Consider the following 17487-nt stretch of genomic DNA (forward strand, 5'->3'; position numbering starts at 1 on the left):
TGAATATAACCAACATTATCTTCAGAAACTAGTTTTACAAACAACAAACAGTCAAGTTAATTTAATCAGTCACACTGAAGTGAAAGACTTTTAAAGAACAAAACGGCTGCACTTTAGCAGACCTCTTAAGGTATTAAAACATAAAACAGCTTTAATTGTCCTCATGATTGATCCATTCAATAAAAATATTGATAAAATATCAATAACACAAAAATTTCATAACTCTAACAAACATCACAGACTATGATGTGCAGCATGTGTGACAGAGGAACAGCCACACTCCTGTGAGAATAGATCAGTCCAACCTGACTTTCTTTCACTACAACAATAACTTACAGTGACAGGTTTAAGAAAGTAGCCTGATTGTGGAGTAAACAGGAACCACCTCTCTCTCTCTGGTGTGTGTGTGTGTGTGTGTGTGTGTGTGTGTGTGTGTGTGTGTGTGTGTGTGTGTGTGTGTGTGTGTGTGTGTGTGTGTGTGAAAGCAAGTGAGATTAATGAGACTACAAAGTTTACAGAGAGTGAGAAGAAGACAAGTATGTATAATAGTAGCTTCCAAAGCCAAAAGAGTCTAACAGACACAGTGGTGAGGGAAAAGTTAGTATTCAGTACTTCAAACCACATTGTAGTGTAGCTCAGGAGGTAGAGCAGATTGTTCCCTATCTGCTCCAGACTGCATGCCAAATATTATCGGGCAAGATACTAATCCTGAATCAGATAAGATAAAAAAAGTGAAGGACTGCTTGAGCCATGTTGTGAAACCAATCCTCCCAATTAATGATAATTAATATCAGCTAGTCTCATTATCAAGGTGTCACACAAGAACTCTCCAGGATATGTTGTAGGCCCACTGGTTTGCATTTAACTTTTTAACAACAGATATCTCTGTAAATTATGGTAAATCCATTTTTGCAGATGATGACACATTGTGGATAAGGGGGAAAAATATAGACTGTCTCATTAAGAAACTCCAAGAGGGGACAGGTAAAGGGGAATAGTTGGGTGTAGAAGGGTATTTAAATTTTCAATTGAGAAAGCTAAAGTCATCTTTTTCCAAATAAAAAAACAAACATGGGGGGAAACAAAGGTTTGTATGGGAAAGGGCTAGAAAGGGTTAATTGTTTGTTTGTTTTTTGGGTATAGTTTTAATAAGAAATTAACCTGAAAAACCCACAGAGGACATTATAGGGAAAAGTAAAATGTCACTTAATTTGAGGTGTTTAGCAGCATTGACATGGGGTGCCAATTTTGATGTGCTTAAAAATATTAATGTCATATTAATTTGCGTGTCCACACAGATGATAATAAAGGTTTTGTTCAGGAGATTTTCTCTCTGTACATTACGTTTCTTCAAACAGTTCTTTCTGTAAATGCCACTGAGTAAAATGTATTTCAGTGTTCAGGGAGAGTGTTGAAGTCTTAATCAGATGCTTCTTATTAGTGCCTTATTGTTTCTGATATATACTAATATTAAAATTACACACTGTGGCCCACAGCCCCGCACTACTGTCTACAAGGATGTAGACAGATTAAAAATGGCTGACATAGCTGATTGTAACATGAGCTGATCTGAAAGGCACCAAGACGAATCCAGAGATTTGAAAGTTGCTGCTTTGGATTGTTAGTTTGATCTGAATCAGAATCCAGTGTTTGATGGAAATCTCCTCCTGCTGCACTTCAACACATTAAAGAGAGAGAGATGAAAGAAAAGCTGATGATGAGAGCAGAGAGAGGAAGGTGTACTTACCGTGCAGGAGGATCACAAACACCACAAACATCTTCATGTTCCTGTCAAACTCAGAGACTCTTTAAAAGCCCTTCAGGACATCAGCTCACAGCAGCTTCACTTTCCTCTGCTGATCATCTACTGACACTCTCACACTGCTTCACTGTCACAGCTCAGAGTTCAGCTTCACCTTTGTTAAAGCACATCTGTGGAATGAAGTCCGGCCGGCCACAGATCAGACGTTTGTGAGAACGGAGGCAGTGATTTGCTGGTTCACCTGTGGGGGCGTGGCTAACAGAAAAGTGGATGAACAGGATGGAAAGTATGAGGAAACAGAACTCCTCCTCATAACTGAAACGTTTGTGCTAAAATGAAAGAGACTTAGTTTCATCACACTTTACCTTTAGCCTAATTAGTGGAAGTTAATATTCAGAAGATTGTATTTATAAATATCTGAAACACTGCGTGTGTGAAAAGAGAGGGAGAAAACTGTGAGCTCAGGTATTTGCTGATCTTTAAACTTTAAAATCACCACATTCCCACAGACCAATCAGATACAGGATATGAGGAATTATTCACCAGGTGGCCTTTATGACAGGAGAGGAGTTTGGATTCATCAGCTCTGAGCCTGATACTGAGGTGGACAACTCCAACATACCTGATAACATGTGGAGTGTGAAAAGGAGTGCTACAGTACATTTCACCCTTGATTAAAGGCAAATATAACTCTGGATTATTAAGCAGAAGCAGTTAGTTTCTCTTTATTATAAGTAAAAAGAGTAACTGATGAATGTAATGAGAGTTATTTATTTTTATAGGCAGCACAAACTGTTTTAATCTGATCCAATTTCTCCTGTTAAATCAGTCTAGAGGAAGAAAATGCTTTTGTCTATGTGCAAATAAATTCACGTTTTAATGTGTGAGACAGTTTGTTTCTGCAGGCACTAAATCATTTAATGCCCTCAGGACAGAATCAACACGATGACATAGATGCCAAACTTTCCGTCTAACTTTTTTAAAATGCCCAAATTTTAATTCTCTGTGATGTTAAAAAGTTAAAAAAAAAACAAAAAAACATCTTAAATCGAACTTTCCTGAAGCCCACATTCAGCCTCAAACACATCAGAAGCATCAGAAACACCACAGAAGAAGAACAAAACTTATCAGATGAACCCTTACAAAGTTTTTATTTCACAGTTTATCATTATAAAAATATAAAATGTACAAATATCAGATTTGGCCTCATCTGTAGTCCCTGTGCAGATCCAACCAATAAACAAAGAGAAACAGTGAACAGCTCATACTGAGCGAAGCTGGTCACAGGTCAGTTTGAGACAAACAACTTTAATACTTTAACACTATGATTGGGTTTTATGACTGAAGTGAAGGCACGCTTGTGTTTTTCTTACATGTAGTAAAATTAATATATTACATGATACAGGATATCTTTAAAAAAATCTCAATAATAAATAAACTCAACTGCTGCCAGGAGCATGCAGAAGCACCAGGCGGCAACATAACCATAACCGTGAGGAAGTGTTGGCCAATCAAAAGCCCACAAACAATAACAGGATGCAGACTGACATCTAACAAATAGATAAAGACACACACACCTCTGAAGGTGCAAGACAAAATCTGATTGCTTTGTCCTCATGCAAATACAGAAAATCTTCTGAATCTGAGAATCTTCACCTCATCTTCATCTCAGCAGTTGTAAAAAAAACAACAAAAAAAACAACAACAACAACGACCCTTGGTTCTCAGGGATCCATGTGGATGAAAAGTCCAAAAAATACCCATGCACGGTGGACATAGCCTGAAAACGCTCCTCTTCCTCAGAGGATCCACCTGTGCTTCCTCTCCTCTCTCCTCCACCTGTTACAGTGAGGGAACGTCCTCCATGATGGAGGAGCTGCTGGAAAGTGCTGAGAGTTTCCTCCAGAGTGAGACCTCTGTCACAGTTCAGAGGATCTACGGCAGCAGAGACCTTCATGGACACTAAAAGTCTCAAACACACAACAACTACATCACACTGACTCCACTCTGACATCACTGATCAATAATCAAAGAACACACAGATCAAACTGATTGATCAGCCATCAGAGGAGTCGGATCAATGGAGCTGCTTCTGTTCCTGATGTCCCCTGTTTGATCCTGGACCTGAACTCTCCCTGCAGAGGAGACATAAGACAGTCAGACAGGAACTAAGAAACAAATAAACAAACAAACAAACAAACCTTTGACTCTGAGCTGCACTTTTTTGTATCTGCTGGTTCTCCCGTAGACTTTACATCTGTATGTCCCACTGTCTCTCTCTGTGGGATGTTTCAGGGTAAGACTGAGGTCTCCAGCTTTCAGCGGGTTGTTATTCATCTCTGTTCGGTCTCTGTAAACCTGGTCCTGTTCTCCAGCCTGGTCTGAAAACACGTGGACCTTCCTGTCATGAATGTCCCACCACACCACTTTAGCATCTGCAGGAAGGTCTTTCTTGGTTTGAAAGGGCAGCAGGACAGACTCCGCCCCCTCCTCCACCTGCACCTGACAGACTGAGAGGACAACAAACAACATAAGCTGTGAGGGAAAATTTCTCTTTGAGTTTACACTGTTTTCTTCCCTCTCATATGAGATTAATAAAGCTTGGACTTTACTGCCTGTCCATGTCTCAGTGTTTTGTTCTGTTGTTCACAGCTGATGATTACGTGGATGCACAGGTCCTCTTCTGCTTATCATGCCTATGGTGTGTCAAAAGGTTCAGTTTTGGAGACTCTTACTATTTCTGTTATATACGTTCCCACTTCACCAGATTTCCGGCACTTTGACATTACTTGTTACACAATGCAGATGACATTCAGTTGTACATCTCTTTTTTTGAAGTTAAGTTAAAGATGTGGAATTGATGCTTAGACCATTAAAAGTAGGATTGCTGAGAATCTTCTCCAATGTAATAACGAGAAAGCAGAAACAGATTCACTTAAGAAAAATTTCCAAGTAGAGTTTCTTTGTGTTGTGCGTCCTTGTCTAGATTATTGTTGTATTTATTGTTGTACAACCTCCCTGGGATGTCTGCAGATCAGCTTCAGAGTTCACTTTAAGATTTTGCCCCAACAGTTTCTCCTTCAGCTTCATGCTGATTGATTTCCAAACTGTTGCCGATCAGTAAGCTCGATCTTTCCTAACTCACCAGGAGGATAAAGTATGGCGATACATTAGTGTTAAAAGGGTGATATGTCCAAATTATGTACAGCACATGTGAAAATCAAAGTATTATCTGACCTCTAACTTTAAGCTCCACCTGTTTCTTCATCAGGGTGTTTCCCTGTCCATTGTAGACGGTGCAGGTGTATGTCTTTCCATCCCAGTCAGTGGGGTATGTCAGGGTCAGACTGAGGTCTCCAGTTGTCAGCGGGTTGTTTTTCATCTCTGTTCGATCTTTGTAAAACACAAACTGTTCTTCAAGGTTGCCAGGTCTGTTCTGCCATATGTGAACCTTCCTGTGTGAACTGTCTGTCCACTCCACTTTAGCGTCTTCAGGCAGATTAACTGTGGCTTTGCAGGGCAGCTGGACAGACTCTACACCTGAATCCACCACCTCCACCTGGGGGACTGAAAAGACAACAGAGCACTGAGCACAATAAGCATTGCACTGAATAAGTTAAATATTTGTAGTTAAAACATGTTTGACTGATTCCTTTGAAGCTGCCTTTGATGTCCAATCATCAGCAGAGCTGGTTCCTAAAGAACTCAGTGTTATTTTAGAATAAAACCTTTATTTGCAGTCTTTGAAAGACAATGATACTGCACTTATTATCACAGAGGTGTCCTATGAAACAAGGTCGACATATCCAGACTTTCTTTGTTTTAGCTGGATCAACAAAATCTAAAGCCTGTTTTTCTTCATCAGCAGTTGCAGGTAAATTGCAGCAACAATACGACTCAGACAGTTTCTCTATAACTGCAGGGCTTCCTTCAGTTCCTTGGTTAGAAAGCAGATTCCTTCAGCAGAGGATCAATATCACACTTGAAGCACGTCGTTGAGAAAACAATCAGTGAAAATGGGACACTTTGAGCCAATATGAGCCGCAAACTCTGAGCGTAACCTGCTGCAGACCAGCTGATGCGTTCAGCATCAGTTACCATGGTGATCTAAGAAACTATAAATAACTCTCGCTTCAGACTTAGATCTCACCAACATATTAATATTAATGAAGCCCAGATTTCAGAGGGTATTAGTCTTGTGGATGGTTCTGGGTTCTGTCATTTATTGGTTTGCTGTACTAACCTGGATTCACACATAAATAAAACAATGTTAGTATCTTGGCCCATACAGACTGGAGAAGATCAAACCACCAACCTTCAGCTTTAAGCTAGCATATCTCATGCAACTTGCTGCTGATCAATAAGTTCTACTTTTTTCACTTCACTGAGAACCTTTATTGGTTTGGGGGGTAAAGTATGGAGTTAAATTAGTGTGTAAAAGGCCACAAATGTGCATTATATGAAATACACATGGAATCTAAATATACACAGATAACAGACCTTTGACAATGAGCTCCACTTTCTTCTTCATGCTGCTTCGATTTCCTTCCCGGCTGCAGACTGTGCAGGTGTAGGTGTTTGTGTCTTTGTCTGTGGGGTATTTCAGGGTCAGACTGAGGTCTCCAGGTTTTAGCAGCTTCCTCTTCATCTCTGTTCGGTCTCTGTAAACCTTGTCCTGTTCTTCAACCTGGTCAGACACGTAGACCTTCCTGTTGGAAATGGAATTGTCTGTCCACTCCACTTTAGCGTCTTTAGGCACGTGAACTCTGATTTTGCAGGGCAGCTTGACAGACTCCACCCCTGAATCCACCACCACCTTGTAACCTGAGGGGAAAACAAAGCACAACATTAACTGTACAGACATTAGCAGCAGCTGTGATGGTCACATGACCTCCCTGTCCCCTCCTTGTCTTCTAGTCTCAGTCAGATTGTGTCTCAGTTTGTTCCTGGTGTGTTCCTTACTCGTTCTTTGGTAACTAGTCTGTAGTGTTCTGTAAAGTGCAGCAGACATGTTGGATGAAGAGCAGAAGAACAGACAGACTGAGCCTCAACCTGGGGCTGATGAATACTGTGCCTAGAAGACTACTCAGGATTTCTGGGTTTTCATCAGAGGAAGTGTAACGTGAGGGTTCACTAGATGGTTTGGGATCTCTCTGAATAATTAGGAACAGCAAGATGGAGACGGATAACTTTTTAGCAGCCACTTTACTCTCAGCACACCGCAACAACAACCCACACTTCCTGTGTGCCACCCTCATGAATACTTCACTGACCTCTCAGAAGCCAGGAAATCTTAAAGTCAGATCAAAACAGGGAAAACAACCAGGTAGATATAACACATACTTATTACTGGTTTGAACATGCATGTCTAAACATTCAAACATGTAAACATGTAAATATCAAAACACGTAACCACCAAATAGCTACATAACTAGCTTTATAACCTTTGTAAACACCTCTTTGTATATCAAATTAGATTTAAGTTTACTTCTACACTTTACAGAAGAAAGGAAGACCGTAAACATACACGGCAGATCTAGTGGCATTTTGATCATTTTTATTTCATTAATGACAGTTGCTGGGGCCCATTCTTCGTACCTCGCTAAGTAAGTTAGCTGGATTTGATTGTTGACGATTTCGCGTGATCCTGGATCGTTCGGTTCCCCGAAGCTCATCCGAGTCGTAAGTGTAAACCTGCTCCCGAGCAGGTTTACTTCATGTAAACAGGATTAGATCGCAGCCACGCAGGTATGTCCGCTTCATTTATACGAAAGCAACAGCGATATTCCACCACTGTTTCACCATAAATAAATATTATCAATGTAACTAAAGATAATGCAGCACTTGATCCTTTTATTGATTTCACACAGATACATACAGGTCATATCCTAATAAAGGGAAATGTACTATTAACATTCTATCACATGTATGTGATTATTACAGATGTAATTCATATTTTACAGTAGTAATTGCAAATTACTTTGTGTAATCAAGATGGGAGACCACGGCTATAAAAGCGAAGGTGGATTTGGGAAGCCTGTCGCAGCCATGTCCTGTCCGTTTACGCGAGCAACCCATTGCGGAAGGTGCAAGATTGATAAGGAGAGTCCTCAGAATTCAGTCTGTCTGTCCCGCATATTGTCAGTGGCTTCTATCTCCTCCTTTGGCCAGCTTATTATCCCAGCAGTGTCTTATTCTTACCGTTCAGCTGACTCCTCAGGACTTGCCTGACCCTCTGCAGGTACTTGGTGGTTGCAGCTTTTCTAGTGACCTCTTCATGATTCCCATTTGCCTGTGGGATCCCCAGGTAGCTGTCCTCTATGTCTGCAATGTTGCCTTCTGGTAGTACGATCCCCTCAGTTCTGACTACCTTCACTCTCTTTGTCATCATCTGACAACATTTCTCCAGTCCGAACGACATTAAGATGTCATTGCTGTATATCCTGGTGGTGTGGATGAGTGAATTGATGTCTTGTTCACTCTTGGCATGCAGCTTGATGTCATCCATGTACAGGAGGGTGACTGACAACTGCTCCATTCCGTAGTCTGTATCCATAGCCAGTAGAGCAGGGCGATATGGCCAAAAATATTTATCACGATATATATTTGAAAATTTGCGATAACGATATAACTGACGATATAATTGATGCGAGACAAAATACAACTCCACAACATTACTAGCGCAAAAAGACAACCTTCCATTTATTTTCACGTAAACAAGAAGCTGGTTTTTATGTACATTAAAGCTTTATAAAAATGTAACAGTGCAAATGCAAATTCCTTGCTGAAAGTCTAACCCAAAGGCATTTCCAGTAGAAATGGGCTGACATATCCTGAGCATAACCATGTATAATATCCACTGAAGTTAAAAAGAGGTGCTTTGCAACATTAAACTGCAGTGTGCAGTACGCATTTTTCGGACCATAAGGTGCACGGGATTATAAGGCACATTAAGCGAAACAAAGCAGTCAGATAAATCAAACTTTATTAAACTCATTCTTCTTGCTTCCTCCACTTCTGTACCATTGATTCATTAATGTTGAATTCTCTGGTAGCGGCTCTATTCCCATGTTGTTGCAGTATATTAATGACTAACCTCGTATTGTGGATGGATTATCTCAGTTGTTCTCCTGACTGAAGTTTGGTCCGTTTACAGCATCCTGCCATGCGATTGCATTTGTCTCTAACCATGAGGAACCTTCACGCTAACTTTTATAAGTGGAAAAGTGTTAGTGTTCGTCCTCCAGCTTCACCGTTTATGTTATGCTAACATAGCTGTGTCGCTAGCGATCACGTAGCACATCATTATATACCAGCTAGCCCAACTTCAGTAACCCTACAAACGTCACCACTGTTTAGTTTCCTGTCTTCATTTATGTTGGAAGTGATAGCAGAGCTGTACGTTTGAATTTTTTCAGAAATCTCTCAGTCAGAACATGCTATATCATGCTTAGGTAACTAGCGAAACTAGCGAGCTAACTTCCGCTGGCTTCCTGCTAACTTCTAACTCCGTTAAATGTAATAACTTTTGTTTTCATGGATGCCTGGAAGTTAAACTTTATAGTTACACCTGGTAAAGCAGCAATGCTGATCGTTTTATTAAAGATGAAACAATTTAGACAGTTTTCAACTCTCAGTGATGCTGCAGTGTTGTTTGACCTGAAGTCAAATATACAGAGTTTGGGACCCAGATTACTCCCAGATTTAAGAGCATCTTAGTCCGACAAATACGACAATAACAACGGCCGCTTGCATGTTCTGCAAAAAAAATGTGCTTTGTTGTGTATCTGACGGACAAACACCAAACCAGTTCCACATCATGGAAGTTGCATCATTTTTACAAACCAATTCTGGTTCCTCAACAATCGGCCATGTGCGTATGAAAACAAAGGCACTGCGCATGCGCGTTTTACTCCCATTCTATCGCGATATTTCATTTTCCTATCGTTGCCTAACATTATACCGGTATTACCGTGAACGGTATAATATGGCCCAGCCCTAATAGCCAGTTTTGTCAATGATCTCATTGAGGGGGTTCAGGCCTATGCAGAACAGCAGTAGGGACAGAGCATCTCCTTGGTAGATCCCGCACTTGATAGTGACTTGTACTATGGGCTTGAAGTTGGCCTCTAGTATTGTACACCACATCCATTGAGTTCCTGATGAAGGCTCCGAGGGTCCAGTTGATCTTGTACAATTCTAGGCATTCCAGGATCCAGGTGTGGGGCATTGAGTCATAGGCCTTCTTGTAACCAATCCAGGCAGTGCACAGGTCTTGCAGTCTCGGCTGACTGCTCGGTCTACCAGTAGCTGGTCTTTTGCGCCTCTGGTATTCTTGCCCATTCCTTTCTGTGTCCCATTCATGTATTGACCCATGTGCCTGTTCATCTTAGCCACTATGATGCCTGACAGGAGCTCCCATGCGGTACTGAGGCAGGTTATTGGCCGCTAGTTGGATGTGACCAGTCCCTTCTGGGGGTCTTTGAGTATCAGAACTGTCCAGCCTTTGGTTAACCATTCTCGGTGTCTCTATTGACTAGAAGTTGGTTCATTTGTGCTGCCAGACGCTCATGGAGTGCAGTCAGCTTCTTCAGCCAGTAGGCTTGAACCATGTCGGGGCCTGGTGCTGTCCAACTCTCCATACTAGAGAACCTTTCTTGGATGTCTGCCACTGTGATGGTTATTGGACCCTGTTCAGGGAGGTTGCTGTGGTCTGCTCTCAGATCTACTAGCCACAGGGAATTACCATTATGGATTGCATCGTTCTCCCATATGCACTTCCAGTGTTGCTCCTTGGTGGTGCTGTTCCCATATTGTTCCCCTGCCACTGAGAGTACACCTTGGCTGGTTCGGTGGAGAACAGCTGGTTTATTCTCCTTCCTTGGATCTCTCTTGTGTACCTCTTCAAGCAGCTGGCCAAGTCTGAGTCTTTGCTTGGATATTACAGGTATTAGGTATGGACAGCTTGCTGTACTTCTTAGGCTTCTTTGTCGCACCTTTCTGCAGCTATGATAGTTGGCTAGCCTCCTTCCCTGCTACCTTGTGAGTAATTTCTTATCTAATGGTTAAAATTTTATTTGTGAAGAAGTTCATAAAGACATTACTAGTTAACGTTAAAGGAACAGTTGGCTTAACAGTGCTTTGACGTTTTGTCTGCCTGGCTATAGTGCTGAAGAGAAAGCTAGGGTTGTTCTTGTTTTTTTCAGTCAATGATGAATACTAAGATGTTTAATCTTAGTATTTACAGAGGTTGCAGAGTGGGGAAAAGCAGATAGACACATGAACAGGTTGGTGGTGTACCTGGGGCTTCTGTTTAAGACTTTCCTTCCTCCTCACCGTCACCCAGCCATCCTGTTTTCCTGGCTCCTCAGGACAGTCTGCTGGGAGCAGTTAGCAGGGCCTACACTACCTTCATCTACACGCGATACAGGGGCCAGGCTAGCAACGGGTTTTCAAGGGTGTGAAACTGAGTCTCCAATTCAGCCTTCAGAGTTGCAAATAGGCTACATTTATTACAAGTATCATTATTGCTAAAGGCAATAAGGCAGAGGATTAACTAAACATCTGAGCAGGAAATTGCAGGGGGGTGAAGAGGTGAAGAGGCCATGCTGCTAATGAGTCGGCTACGAGCTGAGCTAAGCTAGAAACAAAGACACAGCGAGTGAATACTGTGAATATAATTCGTGAGTGAATCAACTGAGAGTGTTTCGGATTAAGCACGTGAAGATTACACTATGAAATAAGAAGTTATCTATACGTTTTTATTAAATTGTTACACGGGTGGCTCTATCTGTACACATGCAGCCTCTGTGTCACATCAATGCAGTGAAGCACACACACTGTTTAGTAAAGTCATGTTGTGGAGCTGTGTCACTGATCAATGACTGAGTCTGAAGGAGGTTTTCTGACTTCTGGAACAAACCTGGAAGTTTCTCTTCAGCTCTCTGTATCAGCTGTTTGTAACTCTCAACTCTTTCAGCTTCTGGAACAAGTTTGTGTGAGCCACAGTCAAGGAGCCACCAGAGGACACTTGCTAACCATCGGCATTATGGGTAGTGTAGTAGGAGACACTCACCTGACATGAAGTACTGCCGAAAATGAAAGAAAAGACCTCCAGAAACCCCAAGAACAACCAGGAGAATGAGGAGACCTACTAAAACTTTGGCCCAGGATGGAAATGGTTCTGTGGAGAAGCATAAAAAAAGGAAGATTTCTGACCCCTGACCTATATCTAGAAAACTGACCTCTGACCTCAACTTACAGCACTGACCTTCTACCTGTAGCACTACTTTCTGTCTCAGGATGTCTTTGTCCCTGTAGATGGTGCAGATGTATCCTCCACTGTCTCTCTCTGTGGGCTGTTTCAGGGTCAGACTGAGGTCTCCAGTTCTCAGCAGGTCTTCATTCATCTTCGTTCGGTCTCTGTAAACTTCATCCTGAGTCATAAGGTCATCATTTCTGTTAGAATACTCATGGACTGTGATGAGTCCGAGGTCAGAGCGAATCCACTCCACTGTGGTGCCCTCGGGCAGGTCAGGTTTTGTTTTGCAGGGCAGGATGACAGATTGTGACCCTTCCCTCACCTTCACCTCCACCTGCTGGTCTGAGAGGACAAGAAACCACAACATAAACTGTAGAAGCCTGTAGAAATTCCTCTGAATGTTTTATGTTGCGTGATGCATAAAATGTAATTTATTTATATATGTAAAGAAATTTGTGTGGTGAACACACTTCCCTTTGCACACAAGCTGAAGGACCTACATGAGTCTAATGTTACATTTTCCAGAGGCTGCAGCAGTTATCTGCAGTCATCTTCTGCTTTGTTGTTTGTGTTTCCTCTGAGGTTACATCTGTGCTAAATGATGCTGCTGGTTTCATCAGTATTTTTTAGAACACTTTAGAAATTAATTTGCGGCAGTTTGACCTCTGACCTTTGACTACAGTACTGACATGTAGTTTTAGAAGGTTTTTGGTTTGTTGCTGACCTTTGACCTTCAGCTGGATGTCTCTGAGTTTCCTTTCTTTCCCTCCAGCACTGATGGAGCAGGTGTAGTTGCTGTTGTCAGTCTTTGTGGGTTTCCTCAGAGTGAGGCTGAAGTCTTTTATTATGAAAGCGTAACGATTCATTGATGTGCGCCTGCTGTAATGCTGGTTTTGTCCTCTAAGATCGTCTCCTCCTTTTCCTCCTTGTAGGTGAACAGATTTGGGATCGAGGTCACTGCGAGTCCACATCACTGTGGAGTTGTCAGGTATAAAACTTGAGTACAGACAGGGCAGCTGGACAGACCTTTCCCCCTCATTCACCTCCACCACCACAGCCAGAGCATGCTGGGAAACTGGAAGGACACACAAAGAGAAATTTAAATCAAATACATGTTGTTGGTTTGACCCAGTGTTGAAATGATGAATGAAAAATGACATTATAGGCAGAAACCAGATGTACAAACACACAACTGACCAAAAAAAATACATAAAATTTAGAACTGAATGGCCCTTTATTGTTATCGAACATGTACAACATAACTTAATTAGTTAATTTCGAATTTTTGAATTAATTCGAACTTAATTAGAATTTAATGTAATCTGTGAGTATCAGGCCATCGGTGCACATACATTTAAGCTTTTTAATATATTGTGTATACGCAATCAGCATTTCTTCAGGTTTGGATGTCCGCATTTGCAAAATAGTTTTAGACCGCAGAAAACCCACACATCAAAGCAGGGAGGAGAAGACGTGTTTGCACAGACACGATTGCTTTCTGATGACCGACAGCAACACACTGAACCTCATGTTGTTTTCTCCAAACTTTGTTAATTTCAGATGTGACTTAACACTTATCAGCCCTGCACTCATGTCTCATATCAGCGTCGCCCACGCACACTGAGCTACTGTAGCATAGCTACTGTGGTTAGTTAGTCTGTCTCTTGCTAGAAACTTTCACCTGAAAGCCCGCAGTCTGTTGGTCCTCAGCCTCTCAGACATCGTTCACACTCTCACAGGTTAAGTCAAACGTCATGAGGTTGCTGTTTTCCGGTGTTGTGCCAAAAAGTGATTGTCTGCCAAAAACTGATTTCCAATGTTTCCGTGTATTTTTTTTTATGTGTATGTATATATGTATATGTAAACATATATGTACATATATGTACATATATATACATACACACATATATAAACATATACATATATGTATATATATGTATATCTTTACGTATGTTCGTAAATGGACTTCGGTGAACAGGGTTTACAAAGGGGTTATATAAAGAATTAAAAAATTATCAGTTTTTCAAGTATCTTCACAATTCTGTGTTATTGTACTTACATTATAACCAATCCAGTCCTTTATCCCTACTTAAAATATTTTTACAGAACAATTGTAATATTTGCTGCCATTTCTGCTGTGCTCTTGGCCAACTTACTCTTACAAAAGACATTTTTAATGTTAATGAGATTGTTTTTAACTGCAAAAATAAAGGTTATATAAAAGTCACTGCCAAAAACTGATTGCGGCATCTACCTTGTTACACGAATGTTGTTTGTGGCTCAAGATGACTACATGTTATCCATGAGGGATGCATTTGACATCTGTTTCATATATTATAGCCCAACAAGTTACTTATAGCAGTTTAAATACGAGCAATCAATTTTTGGCAAATACCGGAAATCAGTTTTTGGCACAACACCGGGAATGAGTGAACTTATGGCGCTGTGATGACCAACCTGTCTGGGCGCAGGTTAAACAGGTAAACTGAGCTCAGAGAGTTTCTTACCGCTCAGGAGGAGAAACAGCAACATCTTCATCCTCCTTTATAAACCACAGCAGCCACAAAGGCCGGTAACCCTGGAAGAAGCAGAGCTCCCACACACGCCTCACTGTTGTTCCTGGAACTTTGTGTTTTGTATGTGAGGGAAACGCCCTGCCTTCCTCCAGCTGTATCTACTGACAGTTGCTGCGTTCAAACACCTCGGATTTCAGAGTTACTACGTTCCAGGAAAAAACGCGACAAACAGGATTTGCTTTGCTTCTCAGCACGTAGAACCATCCAAACGCCACAGCATAAGAACACGCTTATACTCTTGGTTTGTTTGTGCTTCAAAACAGCACTGCAGCGGACTGAGCCTGCGCGCTGCTGTGTGTGGTTTATACAGCAGTTTCAGATGCAAATTCTTACTGAGGACTCGGAAAGACTTTCGGCCCCATATAGGCCAATTAAGGATCTTCGGATCCACATTATGTCAGCAGCTATTCTCCATCGTGAACTATGTTAAAGACTAGTGATGTGACGTTCTGTATCGAGGCTTCAAAGTTTGTGTCGAGTAATGGAGGAGGCATTTCCGCGATGCGCGTATCGAGGCTTGCTTCATTTATGGGAGGAACTGAAAATGATGACGTCCGAAGCCTCGCTGCCCGGCTGTACCACGTGACTGGTTCATGAAGTGGTTCGAACTTTGCCGCGAGATATGACAGCGATATAAACCCCTCAGACTTCATTCAAAAATGTGGGTGTTTGATGGAGAGTTGCGGTTAGTGAGAGTTTGGAGAGAGTTTGGAGGTTTATGAGAGTGAGGAGAGAAAGTCAGGAGAGAATGGAGCCAGCTAAGAAGAGGAGGATGTCCTCCCCTGTGTGGGAACATTTTGATCTTATTCCTCCCAACAAGGTATGTAAATTTCTACAGAAGATGTATTTTCATAATACTGATGGTGCAATACAATTTATGTTAAGTGGCTTTACTTTTGTACAAGGTGAAGTGTTTGCTATGTGCCAGGGAGCTGGGATATAACAACACCTCATCCATGCTTAGGCACTACAGAGCTTTGCATGAGAATAAGGCTACATCCACGCGTACACGGGTATTTTTGAAAACGGAGATTTTCCGTTTTAAAAAATAATCCCGTCCACACGTAAACGCAGAAATGAAGGAAAACGCTGCTAGGAACATGCCAAAGCAACAGGTGGCGATATATTCCTAACCGTGTAGAAATGTTGGCCAATCAGAAGTCTAGAAGCCTCGGTGGGAAATAGTAAACAAAGCTGGGGCACAGAAGCAGAACCGAGTCCTATGTGTGGAGGGACAGTAACTATGTGTGTTTATGTAAGCATTTAAGCACTGCAGAGAGTACAATTAACAGTAATAGTATTGTAGAAGTTCATTTCACCGAAACAATAACTTGGCGCACAGGGTGACGTTAAAAAAGGCACACACCTTTGACGCTGTGTTTTCTCCGTTTTTCTCATCCACACGTTATAGCAAAAACAGAGTTTTCGAAATTATCCACCCTGGTAGGCGTTTTTAGAAATCTCAGTTTTCAGTGACCAAAAACGCCGTTTACGTGTGGACGAAAGGTGCAAACACATAGAAAAATCTGCGTTTTCTTTTTTTTTTTTTTTTTGGCCTGTCCCGTTTGGCTCTTTTGCCATCAGAATTGTTGTCTAAAGGCAAAGAAAGATACCCAACGGATTTTACTTTACCAAACTGACCATCCCAGCCTTGCCGTAATGGTCCATTTGATTCACCTTTTATTGTTTATTTTATTTTCACTTACTGAATACGGGACAGACTTGACTGGGGGAAAGAAGGGGAGAAAGAAAGAGGGAAAGAGAAACAGCTGAGAAGAGGGACGGGGGAGAAGGGCAAAAGACAAAAACCAACAAAACGGGCAGAGGAAAAAAAAAATGCATATATCAATCACCTGGATCACCTGCTGAGAACCCACAAAATCTGCGTTTTCAAAAATACCCAGATACGTGTGGACGTAGCCTAAGACTCAGTCTATGCTGCTCATTTTGCTTAGACACTACAGAGCTTTGCATGAGAATAAGAGGAACACAGATTGTGGAGCAAGACCAGGTGAGCCATCAAATGCCATGATAATATAGCATGCCGCAATGTTACTAAATGATATAACAATATTATACAACTGTAATAAGTTACGTGTGTGATATTTATATTTGTGCTTTGTTCTCCTGAGGAAAGACAATAAAAACAATCTCCAATAGATGAAGACCTGGTTAGCATGGTGATTGAGGACTCCCAGCCATTTAGCATTGTGGAGGACAAAGGATTCAAAAGATTTGTTAAATCATTAAATCCTAGCTATGTTCTCCCCACTAAAAGGTCATAAAAGCAGTGAAAATGTAGTTTAAACAGAATAAAATGTGAACAGGCAGGACTGAGGCTCAGTGTGTAGCTACACTACACACTGCTTCACAGCCACGTCTTACTTTTAAACAAAATGTTTTTTCTTTCCTTCAGGCCCTGAAAGACATGGTGGAGGCCAGGTACCAGGAGATGAAGGAGAAAGCTAAGGCCAGCATTGAGAAGGCAGCATCTGTGAGTCTGACATCAGATATGTGGACCTCCATCAACACAGAGGCCTATCTTGCAGTCACATGCCATTTTGTTGATGAGTCCAGCACATTAAACACCGTTGTTTCAGGAGTGCAATATTTTCTTAATGCACACACTGCAGAAAATATTGCACAAGTGAAAGCCTCAATCATGACAGATTGGGAAATTACTGACAAAGTCACATGCCTAATAACAGATGGGGCTGCTAATATGGGGGCTTGTGCAAGGGAGCTACGACTCAAACATGCCATATGCATAGCTCACATCCTGAATTTAGTGATGAAGAAGGCCCTTGACCAGACCCCTGAGCTCTCTGACATCCGAGCCAAGTCCAGGAAGAGTGTGGGATATTTCAGGAGCAGTACCACTGCAAAGG

The 17487-nt window shown here is 41.6% G+C and overlaps 1 protein-coding gene across 1 annotated transcript in view; it reads right to left on the reverse strand.

The window, feature by feature from the left end:
* LOC120735044 overlaps window positions 1-17487 on the reverse strand; it is a 146092-nt gene that overhangs the window by 97668 nt on the left and 30937 nt on the right. Inside the window, exon 4 of the mRNA XM_040034208.1 lies at window positions 11838-11945. Coding sequence (XP_039890142.1) covers window positions 11838-11945 — 108 coding nt within the window. The remainder of the gene's footprint in view (window positions 1-11837; window positions 11946-17487) is intronic.

The sequence above is a fragment of the Simochromis diagramma genome, unplaced genomic scaffold (genome assembly GCF_900408965.1).
Source record: "Simochromis diagramma unplaced genomic scaffold, fSimDia1.1 OVJJ01000747.1, whole genome shotgun sequence".
In the NCBI taxonomy this organism is placed as follows: Eukaryota; Metazoa; Chordata; class Actinopteri; order Cichliformes; family Cichlidae; genus Simochromis; species Simochromis diagramma.